This window comes from Ictalurus furcatus, chromosome 8 (assembly GCF_023375685.1).
Source record: "Ictalurus furcatus strain D&B chromosome 8, Billie_1.0, whole genome shotgun sequence".
Lineage (NCBI taxonomy): Eukaryota > Metazoa > Chordata > Actinopteri > Siluriformes > Ictaluridae > Ictalurus > Ictalurus furcatus.
The window spans coordinates 7,145,657-7,160,301 of record NC_071262.1 but is presented as its reverse complement, the minus strand read 5'-3'; the positions used below and the strand labels follow the sequence as shown (position 1 = coordinate 7,160,301).

General features: G+C 38.1%; 1 protein-coding gene across 2 annotated transcripts in view; it reads right to left on the bottom strand.

Moving 5' to 3' along the window:
- Positions 1–13,238, bottom strand: part of afap1l1a (actin filament associated protein 1-like 1a) — a 41,244-nt gene extending 28,006 nt beyond the window's left edge. Inside the window, exons 1-2 of one of the 2 annotated variants that reach the window (XM_053630463.1) lie at positions 12,939–13,238; positions 7,512–7,595 (exon numbers count right to left, since the gene is read on the bottom strand). Coding sequence is in view for 1 of the 2 variants with exons in the window: in XM_053630461.1 (XP_053486436.1) it covers positions 12,939–12,960 (22 nt within the window). In the remaining variant the exon portion in view is untranslated. The remainder of the gene's footprint in view (positions 1–7,511; positions 7,596–12,938) is intronic. The other variant, XM_053630461.1, reaches the window with a different exon arrangement.
- Positions 13,239–14,645: the final 1,407 nt, after the last annotated feature.

The window sequence follows — 14,645 nt, the reverse complement described above, 5'->3', positions numbered from 1 at the left end:
AGAGTCTCTCAGAAGCAAAAATGGGCAGCGGTTCAATCATGTTACTGCCATCAAATTAAAAATTACCTTATTTTTCCATTAAAAATGGTACATTTCCTCAGTTTAAACATTTGATGTTTTCTATGCTCTATTGTGAATAAAATATGGGTTTATGAAATTTGCATATCATTGCATTCTGTTTTTGTTTACATTTTACACATTGACAGTTGTTGCGTCATCCTCATTTTTTTTTTTTAGCTGGAAACCCCCGCAGATGCCTTTTCTTTCAGCCGAGGGACAGTTTGAAATTATGTCTCTGTGCCATGCATGGGGTTTATTCATGTAAAAAATCAGGTTGTTGGTGTTGCCATCCTTATGGAGATCTGCAAATAGTCTCTCTGGAATTTGTGTCAAGATCTTTTTGAAACTTTCCATTAGGGCTTTTCATAATCAATTAGATGGCCGATTATCATTATTTTTTTTCTCGATTGGTCGATTAATCGGTTTGGGCTGGGCAAACTTTCGGTACAGTTTTTTTTGTTTATTTAAATGATAATGGCGCACTTATATAGCACTTTCATCCAAAGCGCTTTACACTGTGTCTCATTCAACCATTCACACACCAATGGTAGCTGCCATGCAAGGCGCTAACTTGCCATTGGGAGCAACTCGGGGTTCAGTGTCTTGCCGAAGGACACTTCGGCATGTGGAGTCATGCAGGCCGGGAATCGAACCGCCAACCTTACGATTAGGGGACAACCCGCTCTACCAACTGAGCCACAACTCCACAAAATGAGTGTTACAAATATAAACTTCAGATTAAAACTTAACACAACTGTTTGTCTAAAACAGCGAAGAACCCCCACACACACCCCAGAATATATATTATTAATTTAGGACTGTAGTTTAATTCGGTGCTTTTTTGCATCCATAATAATAATGCATAAATACAACAAAATAAATAAATAAAATATATATATATATATTATTTATTTATTTTGTTGTATTTATGCATTATTATTATGGATATATATAGATATATATATATATAGATATATATATAGATAGATAGATAGATAGTATTTATGGATTATTTTTATGGATGCACAAAACGCACTGAATTAGACTACAGTCCTAAATGAATAATAAAAACTCACTTTCACTGCACCTTGTGTATCAGCGTGTTTACACAGCACATGATCAGCAATGCAGCCTCGTTACGAACACATCACTTCCGTTATAATAAACGACAATAGTTACACTGCAAGCCCGCAAATACAGCATATAATGACAATAAATATGATTTAAACTAAACCTTTTGAGCAACTTGCACCAGTTTCCCCTGCCCCTTACACACAGTGGATCATTTTGGATATAATCATGTTTGCGCTCGTGCAGCACTGTTTGATCTCCGCGGTATTTAATATAAAATGCCCCCTGCCTTAGAGGACTTTCTTCCTCAGTCACGTGACGATTTCGCCTCCGTCTGTTGCTGACTGAGGTCATGTTGGGAATAAAAGGTAACGCGGACAGAAAGTAAACTAGAAAGTCGTTGTCCTTGAATTAGTCTGCTAATGCTAGGGTGCGTATGACGTCATGCGCTGTCGCCTACAAAGAGGCTTATACTTCTGGTTAGTAAAAAGAAACACTAGTGATTTATTTGAGATGATATTACCTTTCCAAAAACCACACACTAGACGGTAGTGCAGAGTGCATAGTGTAAGTGTACAGCACTTCATTTGGGACACAACTTTAGTATTTACTCTCCGAAGCGTGTTTTCTGAACAGATGTAATGAGTAAATGTACCCCGTGCAGACCAACTAATCGAGAATGAGATTCGTTGACAACGATTTTCATAATCGATTATTATTGATTTTATCGATTAGTTGTTACAGCTCTACTTTCCATGCAGTTTCATTTGAAATATCTTTCGAGTAGCTCAGTGGAATGGCCTCCATTTTAGGTTTGTGTGGGCCTAGGGTTATGGGTCATTTGCACCTGTACTTGAAAAGACGTTTTTACACCTTCCTATTCACACCAGGTCAACTGGTCAGGTACAGCTGAACTCTCATAGAGCAACTGTTCAGTGTGGATAAATATGTGGTGGAAAGTAAAAACAATTATATTAATAATTACTTGAGTAATAGTAATAGTAATAAAGTATAGGATGAGAAGACTACCCAAGCTACTAGTTACTTCAGATCTGATTAAAATCAAGGGAAAATCCCGAATTTCAGACTATATGGAGAACTCCCTGTCTCTGTCTGTGTGTGTGCGCGTGCGTGCTCACTCGCTCTGACACGCTCATATCTATCCCTTCCCCAGGACGCTAAAAACGTGAGTGGTTGTTGTTAGACCACTGTAGCGCATAGCGAGACTCGCAACCTCACTGTACGTTATTTAAACTAATTATTAAAACTACATATATTCATTAATATTTAACAGTAATGGAGGAACGGCACAGAATATAGTGAAGTAAAAGTACAGTTCTGTGAATAAAAATTAACTTGAGTAAGAGTACAAGTATGGCCAGTTTATTATTAAAAGTATTTAAAAATAAAAAGTTACTGAAGTAAATGTAACGAAGTAAAATGTAGCACGTGAATATAAACCCACCTTGTGAATATACTCTTTCTGTAACTACACATTTGATAAATGTTGCCACATGTTTAAATTAATACATAAAATGTTTGAATATTTGGTACAATTTTGATCGATTCACACAGTACAGTACAATATAACTCAATTCAATCATGTGGAACCGATGTAGGAATTTTAATTAAGTACATTCAGTGAGCTTTTTTTAGTGTGTGGACTTCTGTGTTCATTTTAAACCAGTTCATAAATGACTTTTATTCAAGGAAAGAACAAAAGTTTCCATTGGCTATAAAGGAGAAGATGGAATTAATTCAGCGTTAGCTTGAAGTTTCTACAGTTGAAGAAGAAGATAAAAAAAAAAAAAACTCAAAAACATTAGACTGAGATGGGACTCGAACCCTGGCCACTGGCATACTAAATCTGCATGTTACCACCCAAATACACATACCAAACATAAAATGTAATTACCTACTACGTGACTCAACCACGCTCATGCTAGTAATTAAAAACTTGTTTAAATAAGGTTTATCATATGAGAAACGTGATTTTTTTCTTAAATCTAACCGACCACACATTCCATTTTTTTCAGGTTCGACAACGTTTTATGTTCTCTGCTGCTTGTTGCAAAACGGTTCTGAGAGGTTCACAGATCCGTGGGCCAAGCATAAGCAGATCATGGGTTTCAGTACGAGAAACAGCACGGTTTGGTTGGTAAAAGAATATATGTGTATACAGTATATGTCCAGGCAAAACTACTATATCTACTAGCAAGCCGTGTTTATTCAAATGAAACATGACTGCCCCCTACTGGTCTTGTATTTCCTGCACCCGCAGGAAACAACATTCACAGGGCAAGGATGACGGGCTCACAATCCAGCATTCGAAGAAGACTTTAAGTACAGAAATATATACAACAAGATGCAAACCACCCATGTTCTGTAAGAATCAGAAGGACAGATTGAAACTGGCAAAGTAATACAGAGATGAGTCACAAAAGTTCTGGAACCAAGATTAACTGCTACCAAAGTGATGGAAAGGCCAAAGTGTGGAGAAAGAAAGGATCTGCACATGATCCAAAACACAGAATGTCAGTCAAGCATGGTATAGGTAGTGTCCTAGCTTGGGAGAAGCATGGCTGCTTCTGGATGGGCTCACTAATCTTTATTGGTTATGTAACTCATGATGGTAGCAGCAGAATTCATTCATAAGCCTACAGATAAACAATATATCTTCCAATTTATAGAGAAATGCATCCCATCTAATTGGGAGGAAATTAATCATGCAGCAAGACAATGATCCAAAACACACTGCCAACACAACAAAGGACTTCATCAGGGGGAAAAAGTGGAAGGTTTTAGACTGGCCAAGTCAATCAAACGCCCTTAACCCAGCTGAGCATGCAATTCACCTCCTGAATAGGAGGCTAAAGGGAGAAACCCCCTCAAAACAAACAACAACTAAAAGAAGTTGCAGTTCAAACCTGGAAAAGAAACACAAAAGAAAAATGCAACAGTTTCATGATGTCAGTGGGTTTGAAGCAGTCATTGCAAACAAGGGATTTGCATCCAAATATTAAGCGTTATTTACTTTACAACTGTCTGTTCCTATAGTTTTGCTCACCTAAAAACTGTGTGGTCTGATACAAAAAGTATGTGCAAAGGCTTATATAGGTCTATGGGTGCATCCTAAACTGTATTAAAGTTTGGAAAAAGGAAATTACCGTTCACTCCTGCTGATTTATGATGGATGAGAACATGCTTCAGGTTAACATAAAGAAAAGCAACATGCAGAGACAGTACAGAGAATGAAAAACAGAAACATGCGGAAAATGTACTCTCTTCTCCACAATTTAAGTTAGCTGTGGAGGCTGCTTAACTGCTCAAATATGGTGGCATTAACCTAAAGCTGAAAACATTGAAGATCACTTTGGAACTAGATTTCTAAATCACAAAATGCAAGCATACATTCAGGTTCCTTAAATGATACAACTACGTTATACATACATTATAGCTTGAATGTCACTTTTTACTAAGCATTCTACTAATGCTCGCCAGTAACTGGGATGGTGCAGAAGGTGCTCCTCCATAATTTTAGTTCCTTACAGAGTCTGCCATGGCTCCATCCTGATGCCCTACTTCTGGTTGGAATACTCATCACTTGGCAATCACTTGCTACTGCTGAAGATAGCCCCACATGATCAGCCTAAAGATCAATAAGATTACTTTGGATGGTACCACTTAAAAACCACGTAGATGGCTTTGGACTGCAATTGCCACAAACAGTTTTGCACTCAAGTCTCCATCAGTGAAGAGTTGAGAACAAAATAGACTTCATGTGAAAACTATAATGAATTTCTGGGTTACATAATTACACTTTTTGTCCATGTAAGACACAGTTATAGAAGGGATTTATTTATAATTGCACTATCCTTGGGGTTGGGGAGGTTTATCCCATCTACACATGCACTGTGGCAGAGTTATGAGCTTGATACTCCCACTCACCTGTTTAAGTATTAATTAGCTTTGAAGGTCATCCTTTGCTCAGCAGGGTACAAGAAGCTTTGATCTTTTTCCTCTCTCTCTCATTGTGGAATGAGGCTACACTACTACCAGGACTTTATTATACTGCACAATACAGAATAGATACAGTCCCCTCTGAAAGTACTGGAACAGCAAGGCTAATTCTTTTGTTTTTGCTATACACTGACGTAGGGCTACACAATTATGGCCAAAATGATATCCCCGATTATTTTGATCAATATTGAGATCTCGATTATTTATCACAATTATTAATTGATTTTAGTGACAACATATTTTTATTGCACTTTCACATTTATTAAGTTTTTTCATGCCACAATAAAACACACAAGGCGGCATGAGAAAACTTGAACTGGTCAATTATGACAGAATTTAGGAACATAGTGTGAGCCATGACAAATTAATTTACCTTCTGATAAACTAAATGTAATATTTTCAGTTCATTTTACAGACTGTATGCAAAAAAAAAAAAAAAAAAAAAAAAAAAAAAACTGTTCACCTGTTCCACCTTGTAAACAAATACAATAAACCTCAATATTCAGTGTCTGAAGTCTGCTCGTCTTAAATATATTTAAAGCTACACTATTAGACATTTTCCACTGTCATGGTTCTGGGCTGGAGTCAGTTCTCGAACTGCTCTGCGTATATTGTGTATATATCTGAATAATCTCATATAGGATGTGATTGGGTGAGTTCATTTACCCATCAGATGCAAAGCACTTTAGTTTAATGGTGTTCATTAGGGATGCTCCAATCAGGATTTTAAGACCGATACCGATCCAGATGCCAATCTTTTTTTGTTTAAGCTTTAATCAGGAGGTCTGTCAAACAGTTAAACATAAGCTCTCTGCTCAGGGTCACTGTTAATTGAATTAAAATAATAGCAATGATAAATACTGTTGGTTAATTGATAAATAAACAAGCATAAAATATTCATTTTTTAAATATTTTAAACAATAAAGAGTCCTAATTAAAAGCAGACTAACACAAAAATGATCCATATTAGGAAAAAGGCTAATAGCTTTCTAAAGAAATAGTGAACTAAGCTTAATGTCAAACTGATATTAAATGCAACCCATAGTAATTAAACATTATTTAATTTCTCATTTTATTTATATTTTATGAATTTATTATAATATCTATTTTTTTATTAAATGATTTATTTATAACTAAGCACATTTCCTGTCTTTACATTTTAGTAGTTTTATTTTTGTTTGTTTATCAGTTTTAGATTTGTTCCCCCAGTACAGTGTCGCCATGTCTGCTGATATGTTTTGGGGGGATTACATCAAACTTTGAAAAGTCCCCCCCCCCTCAGGGGGGACTTTTCTAGTGATATCTTCATACATGATATATTCATTGTGCAGCCTTACACTGAAGACATTTTGAGAGGGTTTGAGATCAAAAGATGAATATGAGATGACGGATAAGAATTTCAGCTTTCATTTCCTGATATTTACATAGCTGTGTTAAATGACTTAAAACATGGCACCTTTGACTTGACTTAAAACCACCCAATTTTTAGGTGAGCAAAAGTATTGGAACAGATATGTAGTCAAAGTAAACTACAATTAACATTTGGTTGTATATTCCTTGCTTGCAACAACTGCATCAAGCTGGTGGCCCACTGACATGTTGCATTCTTATTTTGTGATGCTTTTCCAGGCTTGTACTGCAGCTTCCTTCAGTTTGAAGTTGCTTCAGATAAGATTGGATGCATTTCTCTGTAAATTAGCAGACAATGTTTCTGTAGACTTCTGAATTCATTCTGCTTCTACCATCAAGAAATACATAATCAAGTAACTGCCATGCAAGCCCAGGCCATGACACTAATGCCACCATACTTGACAGATGAGTGCATTTTGGATCATGAGCATATCCTTTCTTTCTCCACACTTTGGCTTTTCCATCACTTTGGTAGCAGTTAATCTTGGTTCGAGAACTTCTGTGGCTCATCTCTGGATTTCTTTGTGAATTCCAATCTGGCTTTCCAAATCTTACTTCTGTTGAGTGGTTTGCATCTTGTGACAAAATAAAATCTAAATCTGCTTTTCCGTGTCGGTTCGGTAGCATTTTTAAGACCTTTGAAACACATATTTAAGACAATTTAAAGCAAATTAAGGCCTTATTTTTACATTAAGGAATTTAAGACATTTTAAGACTTTTAAGGACCCACGGACACCCTGTATAAGGAGCCATTCATGTAACATTTATGGAAGGAGTCTCCACTGTTAGCATTTTACAGATAAAGCTTTTCCTTTATGGTTTCTGACATGGTGGACAGTTTCTCTAACATGACAAGCCCCACTTTTTTTAACTTCAAGAGTGAGTTAAAAAGAGAGGACAATGAAGGAACAGCTGTTTATAGCTGCTATAAGGCGATAACAGGGACTAACCTGAAAGCTGGTCAAAGCAGGGATCTTATCACAATCTTTCCGCATGTCTTCCCAGTAATGAAGGTTGAGAAGCCTGGGAATTCCCTGAAGGATGACAAATGGGTCATATGCATCTGAAGAGCTGGCGATGCTACAGGAATCGGTGAAAATATTGTTTTCTTTATTTCATACCTATATTTTTGTTGTTGCAGTTACTATGTATTTTTTCAGCCTACGCATTTACATATTTTAAATGTTCCAAACTGTACATACAACTGTACCATTGTTCATGAAAATTACAAAAACCTTGAACTCAGTTTATTAAGGCAGGGGTCATCCTTATTGATGATAGTAAATTCCACCAATACAGTATTGTGAGAGCATTTATTCAGGCTGTTAGAGCTGATGGCTGGTGATGACAGAGTGTGGAAATTATGGATGCTGGCATTGGTGCCCTTAAGTTACAGAGGTTAGTGACCCATCACCAGCTAAGCCAGCACCACTTAGACATCTCTTACAGTCTACCCCAATATGACAGAGAGTGAGTCAGCTATCCCTAAACAAAGAGAGCATTCATTCCGTCAGCGTAATTTTATTTCATATTGTCCAAAACCCCTATGATTTCACTCTGCAACTATGCCTTCTATTGGCCATTGCTTCTTCCACTGTGAAGAACTTCAGTGTTCCACTGACAGTGTTAAGACTGTGCAGAGCCATTTGACATTGTGGCTGCACAAATACTAAAGGTTTTGTCTTTGAATATACATGGAAAATATGTCAATGGAAGTGTGTGTAGCAAAGTCAGAGAAAGCAGAATTCCCCTTACTAGGGTGCAGTCCTGAACCTTACCCTCTCCTAATATATCAGCTCAGAGAGGAAGCGCCATGGCAGCCATCCAATGAGCCAAACACTTCACAAAGATTCATAAATCACTTCTGTAATTCATAAAAGGCTCACAGTTACCATGCACTTATAAAAGTCAGCATGTTTCCTCTAGCCTCACCTTCAAATACACCCTCAAAATTCAGGTTTAAAATGGATCACTGTTCCTCAGTGTAGCCGTACAGATCGGTCTGTCTGAAGTAGCATTGATAAATCACATGAGATATGCTGACCCTCCCTGCAGCTGCAGACCTATTGTGGACTTTATTATCCTGTTAGGGTGAACAAGACTTTGAGGCAAAAGCACAACCTGAAATAAGATAAGTTGACCAACTGCTGATGTTTGTAGTCCACTGCACTCTTGTCTTGCCCCAAGTTGCCAGTGGGTAAGGGTCTTAAACATTGGCACAGTTGGCATGTGTAATGGATAAAGTGGTCACAAGCAAAATAGAAGGTGACAGTATAGCACACAAAGTAAAACAAGGCTGTTTCAAGATAAATCCAACATGTTGTAATCTCAGAATTAAAAACAACCAATAGTAGGGTTCATACAACTTTTGTTGTATGACTTATCTAAAATCATCTATTAATTCAAGTGTGGTAACACCAAAAGCCAGAGCAAATAGAGTGCTTTGTGCTGACCTGCAGCCCTGACATGTTTGCAACAATTGTGATAGGCCCAGTCTTGCAGAGAGCTCAAGATGAAAATATTCTTTCTTTTAGTGCTACATTTTTTAAAACACTGGCCATTCAAATACACCATGGTCAAATAAAAGATAGTAGATTGGAGAGTGAAGAAGTAGTCTTCACATTTGATTCATGTGTCATTAGGAAATTTACAAGACAGGAGATCTTTTTTCTTAACACTTTTAAGCTCTTCCATATGCTGAAAGGGAAAGACCAGGGAAACGATAACTATGATTCAGATCTGCTTTTTCAAATAAAAAGATAATCCCACACATGAAATAGCTCCAGAGGGAGAGTTGTTCCCCTTTACACCTAACTGACACACTCCTCTAAAACATTATGAACTGCACATGCTGTTTCTATCCTGCTTGTTTATTTGCTACTCATTGTTTAATGATTCATTTACAACAAATTTAGTTTCAAATTTAGAGCTGCAACAACTAATTGATAAAATCTATAATAATCGATTATGAAAATCGTTGTCAACGAATCTCATTATCGATTAGTTGGTCTGCACGTGGGACGGGGTACATTTACTCATTACGTTACTTCTGTTCCAAAAACATGCTTTGGTGAGTAAATACTACAAGTTGTGTGCCAAATGACGTACTATACACTTACACTATGCATTATGTACTCTACAGACGCCCAGACTCACCGACAATTACTTTCTTCAGTTTACTGTTTATGTCAGCGTTACCTTTTATTCCCAACATGACCTCAGTCACCATCAGACGGAGGCAAAATTGTAATGTGACTGAGGAAGAAAGTCCTCTAAGACAAGGGAAATTTTATATTAAACACTGCAGAGATCAAACAGTGTACAAGCACAAACTTGTGCTTATATCCAAAATACTCCACTGTGTGCAAGGGGTTGGGGAATCTGGTGCAAGTTGCTTAAAAGGTTTAGTTAAATTTAAGTTTGTCATTATATGTTGTATTTGTGCATTTGCAGTGTAAATTCTGTCGTTTATTATAACGGAAGCAATCTATTAGTAACGAGTTCGCGTTGCTCCACACGCGCAGTGTAGACGCGGTGATACACAGTGGGAGCACGAGTAAGATCTATAATGTCTAATTAGAACACTACAATCAAAAGTAGGGATGTCACGATACCAAAAATCTAGTAGTCGGTACCGATACCACCAAAAGAACACGATACTCAATACCAAAGTCGATACCACGGTGTGGTATAAAAAAATGAAATAAATTAAAAAATTAATAAAGAAAGAACTCTCCTGGAGGACATCCTCCTCTGGCTGATACTGGCAAAGGGGGGGGGCGGGGGGGAGAAGAGGGGGGGGTATTTTAGTTATCAAACACTGTCTAACAATGAATGGAGGTGCACTGCTAAATGCGGGCACGCGCGCACACACACACACATACATACACACAGACATGCACGCGCACACACACCTTATACTCTGAATGCAAGCATTAGTTTAAATTCACTGATATGGTGGCAGGCCAAAACGATTCATTAAAAGCATGAACATTTGAATAATTATTAGTGACATTAGGCTACATTTAGCTGACAGGACACGGGCTGAATGGCCATGCATGGTGCCCTATTCGGAGGTAGTTTATAACATTGCAATGTGTTAGTGTCGTTAACAAATAACAGGCTATCGCAAACATTATATGGAGCATAACGTTAGCTGGTTTCACGGCTACAATGCCAGCTGCCTCAAGCAAATTTAATATAGGACTGTCTTTCAGGTGCTTCGCCAAATTCCAGGTGTTTCCTCATTTTGTTTGAAATGAACGATAGCATCAGTTGCACAATGGAAATCGATACTAGCTTTCATCTCTTTTCCTCTCAACGAGTCGGGGCAGAACTAAACTTGTTAAGCTAAGTTAATCTTCTGTAGTTTTTCCCATGTGTTTGTAGGCGTTCTTCTTCTTCTTCTTCTTCACCACTTGTGGACCGACTAAAACACTTGCGTGTATTTGCTGCCCCCATCACGTCCGGATGAATCGCAACCCCGGTACTTCGTTACCACCGACCAACCCTACTGCAGAAAAACAAGTACCGTCACGTTTTAAGAATGTTGGTACTGACTTGGTACCAAAGTATCGGTTCTCGTGACATCCCTAATCAAAAGTAAAATAACATGTCTAAAGGCAGTGAGTAACAGAAACCAGTTTTTATTATTAATTTAGTATGTTTAATTTAGTGCTTTTTGTGCATTCATAAATAATGCATAAATACTGAATATTACATGTTGCATTTATTTAATTTATTTATTTTAGTTTATAATATATAAGTATTTATGTATTATTTTTATGGATGTACAAAAATCACTGAATTAAAACCAAAACCAAGTAGAACTAATTAAACCTAACAGAAGATATAAAAACAAGAAAAAGAGGAACTGGGCCCCAATTCACATGAAAATCAATTTGGCAGCAGGATTGTTAAAATAGAGACTGGAACAACATGCATGCTCCCCTAGAGACTTTTCTTTCTTTCTTTTTTCTGTCTCACTCTATTTAAAAAACGAATTAGCCAGGCTGAATTCCAGATATTCCAGAGAAGGAAGAAGCAGGAAGTTTGCACTGTACCACCAAACAGTGTTGTGAATGACTGGCCCTTTACCTATAGCCAGGGTGAGGCAGAGAGCGCAGTAACTGTAGCAGACAGAAAGAGGAGGAGATAATGGAGGATTTGGTTAAGCTGCTTGACAGAACCAATATGTGGCATTAAAATTATTTTCTGTCACTGTGTGAGGGGTGTACTCCAGTGTGTTTAGTTGCCCTAGGATGGTTTTAAAAAATAAATAAATAAATAATGTGGTGGGTAGCTCTGTTTTCTTAGAGGAAGTATGTGTTAGCCTTTTCTCAACCAGATTTGACTAGGTGAATTAGTTAGTGACAACTAATTTGTGAGAAAATGGGGTTGGAAAAATCCCAATACTTAAAAGGTTTAATGTGGTGGTGTTTAATGAACCCAAGGCAGATACTGATCCTTTTTGGAGCCAATAGCAGATAGGATATATCTTTCGGCTGTGTGATTTTTACAGGGTGATTAATCATCCATGCTCAATCTTTGTTTAAGCTTTAGTGACAGAGTGAGTGAGCTGCTTTATGCAGAAATGCCTAAGGAACCACCAGGTTGTCTTTAAGGGACCTCATGCGGAGGAAAAACACTTCACTTGTTATCTGCTCCTGGAAGTGCAGAAACAAAACAGCAACATTTTGTCATTCCTGTGCAGAGCACTGTGCGAAGAAAGCAGCTACCAAAACAAAGTACTTCCAGGGCCCAGGGGATTTAAAATATACAAACCTTCCCCATGTGGTGTCTTGTTAGGAGTGTTCGCTTCATAAAGACAGGCTTTTGTCAGTAAACAAAAGAGTGGAATGTGGGATCAGAACCTCAGAACAAGAGTTTGGGGAAAATGAAAAGTAAGTCCATTTAAGATCCATTCAACAATTCACCCACCGTCCCAAGCAGGTTTATATTACAGGAGTACTGACTCAGGTGGATGAGACGTGAACTTGTGGATGAAATGGCTCCTGAGGGGCCCCTCCACTTAAGGGTCGTAGTCAGCTGCCACTTCAACCTGCAGTGGCGCCTGTGGCCACAGAACTAAAGGATCAACTTGAGGGAGAAAACTGTTCGCACAGGCTGGACCCAAATACCATTCTAAAGTAACAATTTATGTTAGACACAATGACATAACATTTTTCGACTAAAAGTAAACTGGGTTCCCCACTTCCCTTAAAGAGTCGGAATCCGTGACACAACAGCAACAACTAAATGAATATGTGAAAGTGCTTTCCTGAGAGCCGAAGCCGCCTGTTCGAAAGATTTTGCATATGCAACCACAAATCACCCTCTACGTGGCACGTTAACTAGGAGAGGTACAGGCTACTCACATTTCTCGTTGTTTCCCTCCATGTGTGAAGTGTCATCTAAACATCCTTGACTTTTCCAACGTGAGCATTTTCCTCCGCGCGCGCAGCCATTATGACAGAACCAGCCCTCTACAGCTCAAACATTCCCAATGAAGGTGCGCTGAGCTTCCCCTCACCGTGGCACCTGGGTCCTAGTGCAGAGTACTTCCGGCTCAAACACCACTGAGCGCCTTTATGAAATTAGTGATGAACGAATCTTTAATATGACTCGGGAATAACGAATTGTCTAAGAGAGTGATTCGTTCATTTTGTGTTGACTGCGCATGCGCTGTAACATCCCCATAGGTTCTGTACAGGAAACAGAAATGATTAGTTCACCTCTCTAGTTCAACACATCACAGCCCCACTGCATTCAGCCTATGGTGTGGTCACTGGATGAACGAAGGACTCAAACCCGAAGACTCGAAAGGTGAAATCAGGGGCGGACTTACCATTAGGCAAAGGTCAGCAATTACCTTGGGCCCCGAGCTACCAAGGGCCCCGAAAACGCTACATAAACTTGTGGTTAAGAAAGTTTCATTTTTCTTTTCGCTAATTAATGTTTTTCCATATGCTAAAATGCCATCAGGATGCTTAATTTATCCACCCACCCCAGTACACACGACATTGGACTATTCCACAATTTTACTGCCCAACTGAAATTATTCAGGAAGAAAGTCAACTTGTGCAAACATCAGCAACGTCACGTGTAGTGTACAGACAGAGCAAAAATCAAGCGAAGCAGCAGTGCTGAAAAAAGGAGAACTTGGGAGGAAAGCAAAAAGTTTATAAAAGCCTGTGAATTGTTTTAACTTAACAGATTTTGCCTTTGGTGTGAAGGCAACGCTCTAGCATTACAGCCAAAGAACAGCGAGGCTGAGACAAGCAGCAGGGTTCATTCATTCTCTCTCTCTCCAAATGAGACCCTGAACTCTGTAGACATGACCATATGTGAGTTTAATGTCACATGATGATAGTGGGCCATTCAGATGTGGTTTCATGTTCAGTGCTAATTCAAATAAATGTCTTTAATTATTACCACAATTTAGAAAAAGGAAAAATATTTTAATAAGCTGATGTCCTACTGTACCATACAGCGACTTATTGTTTGCTCTTGGTTAGTGGTGATAGTGAAATAGACTTATTATATAATTAATATAGGCCTAATATAAATATTACTTTCATAATATTCATAATATAGTAGTCATAGTAGTAGTAGTGGAGTTGGGGGGGGGGGGGGGGTAAAATTACTAGATGTGAATTCATGTTAGTGTTAAAAGATGAAGTTTCAGTCCTGATTCAGGAGTTGTACAGCTGAGTGGTGCAGCTCTCCGGGGAACAGACGTGACAAATGTGACGTGACAAAAGAAAGAACGACTTGGATCTGGAGGTGAACTAACAGACTGCATAGCCTGAAGACCCAGCTAAGCAAATAATTAATCATTTACTCATAATTTGCCCTTGGCTGCATTAGCCTATAGTTTATTTTTTATTCCAAATGTGATCAACGTTTGCATAAGTACAAGATGTGTTGGGAAATTTAACATGTAACATTTTAATTATATTCTGCTGAAATGAATGAAATGACTCGAAAAGAGATTCGTTCATTTTGCTGAATGAGATTCAAAGATCGTCAGTAAAATGATCCAAACTTCCCATCGCTATTAGAAATACAAGTATTTATTCATC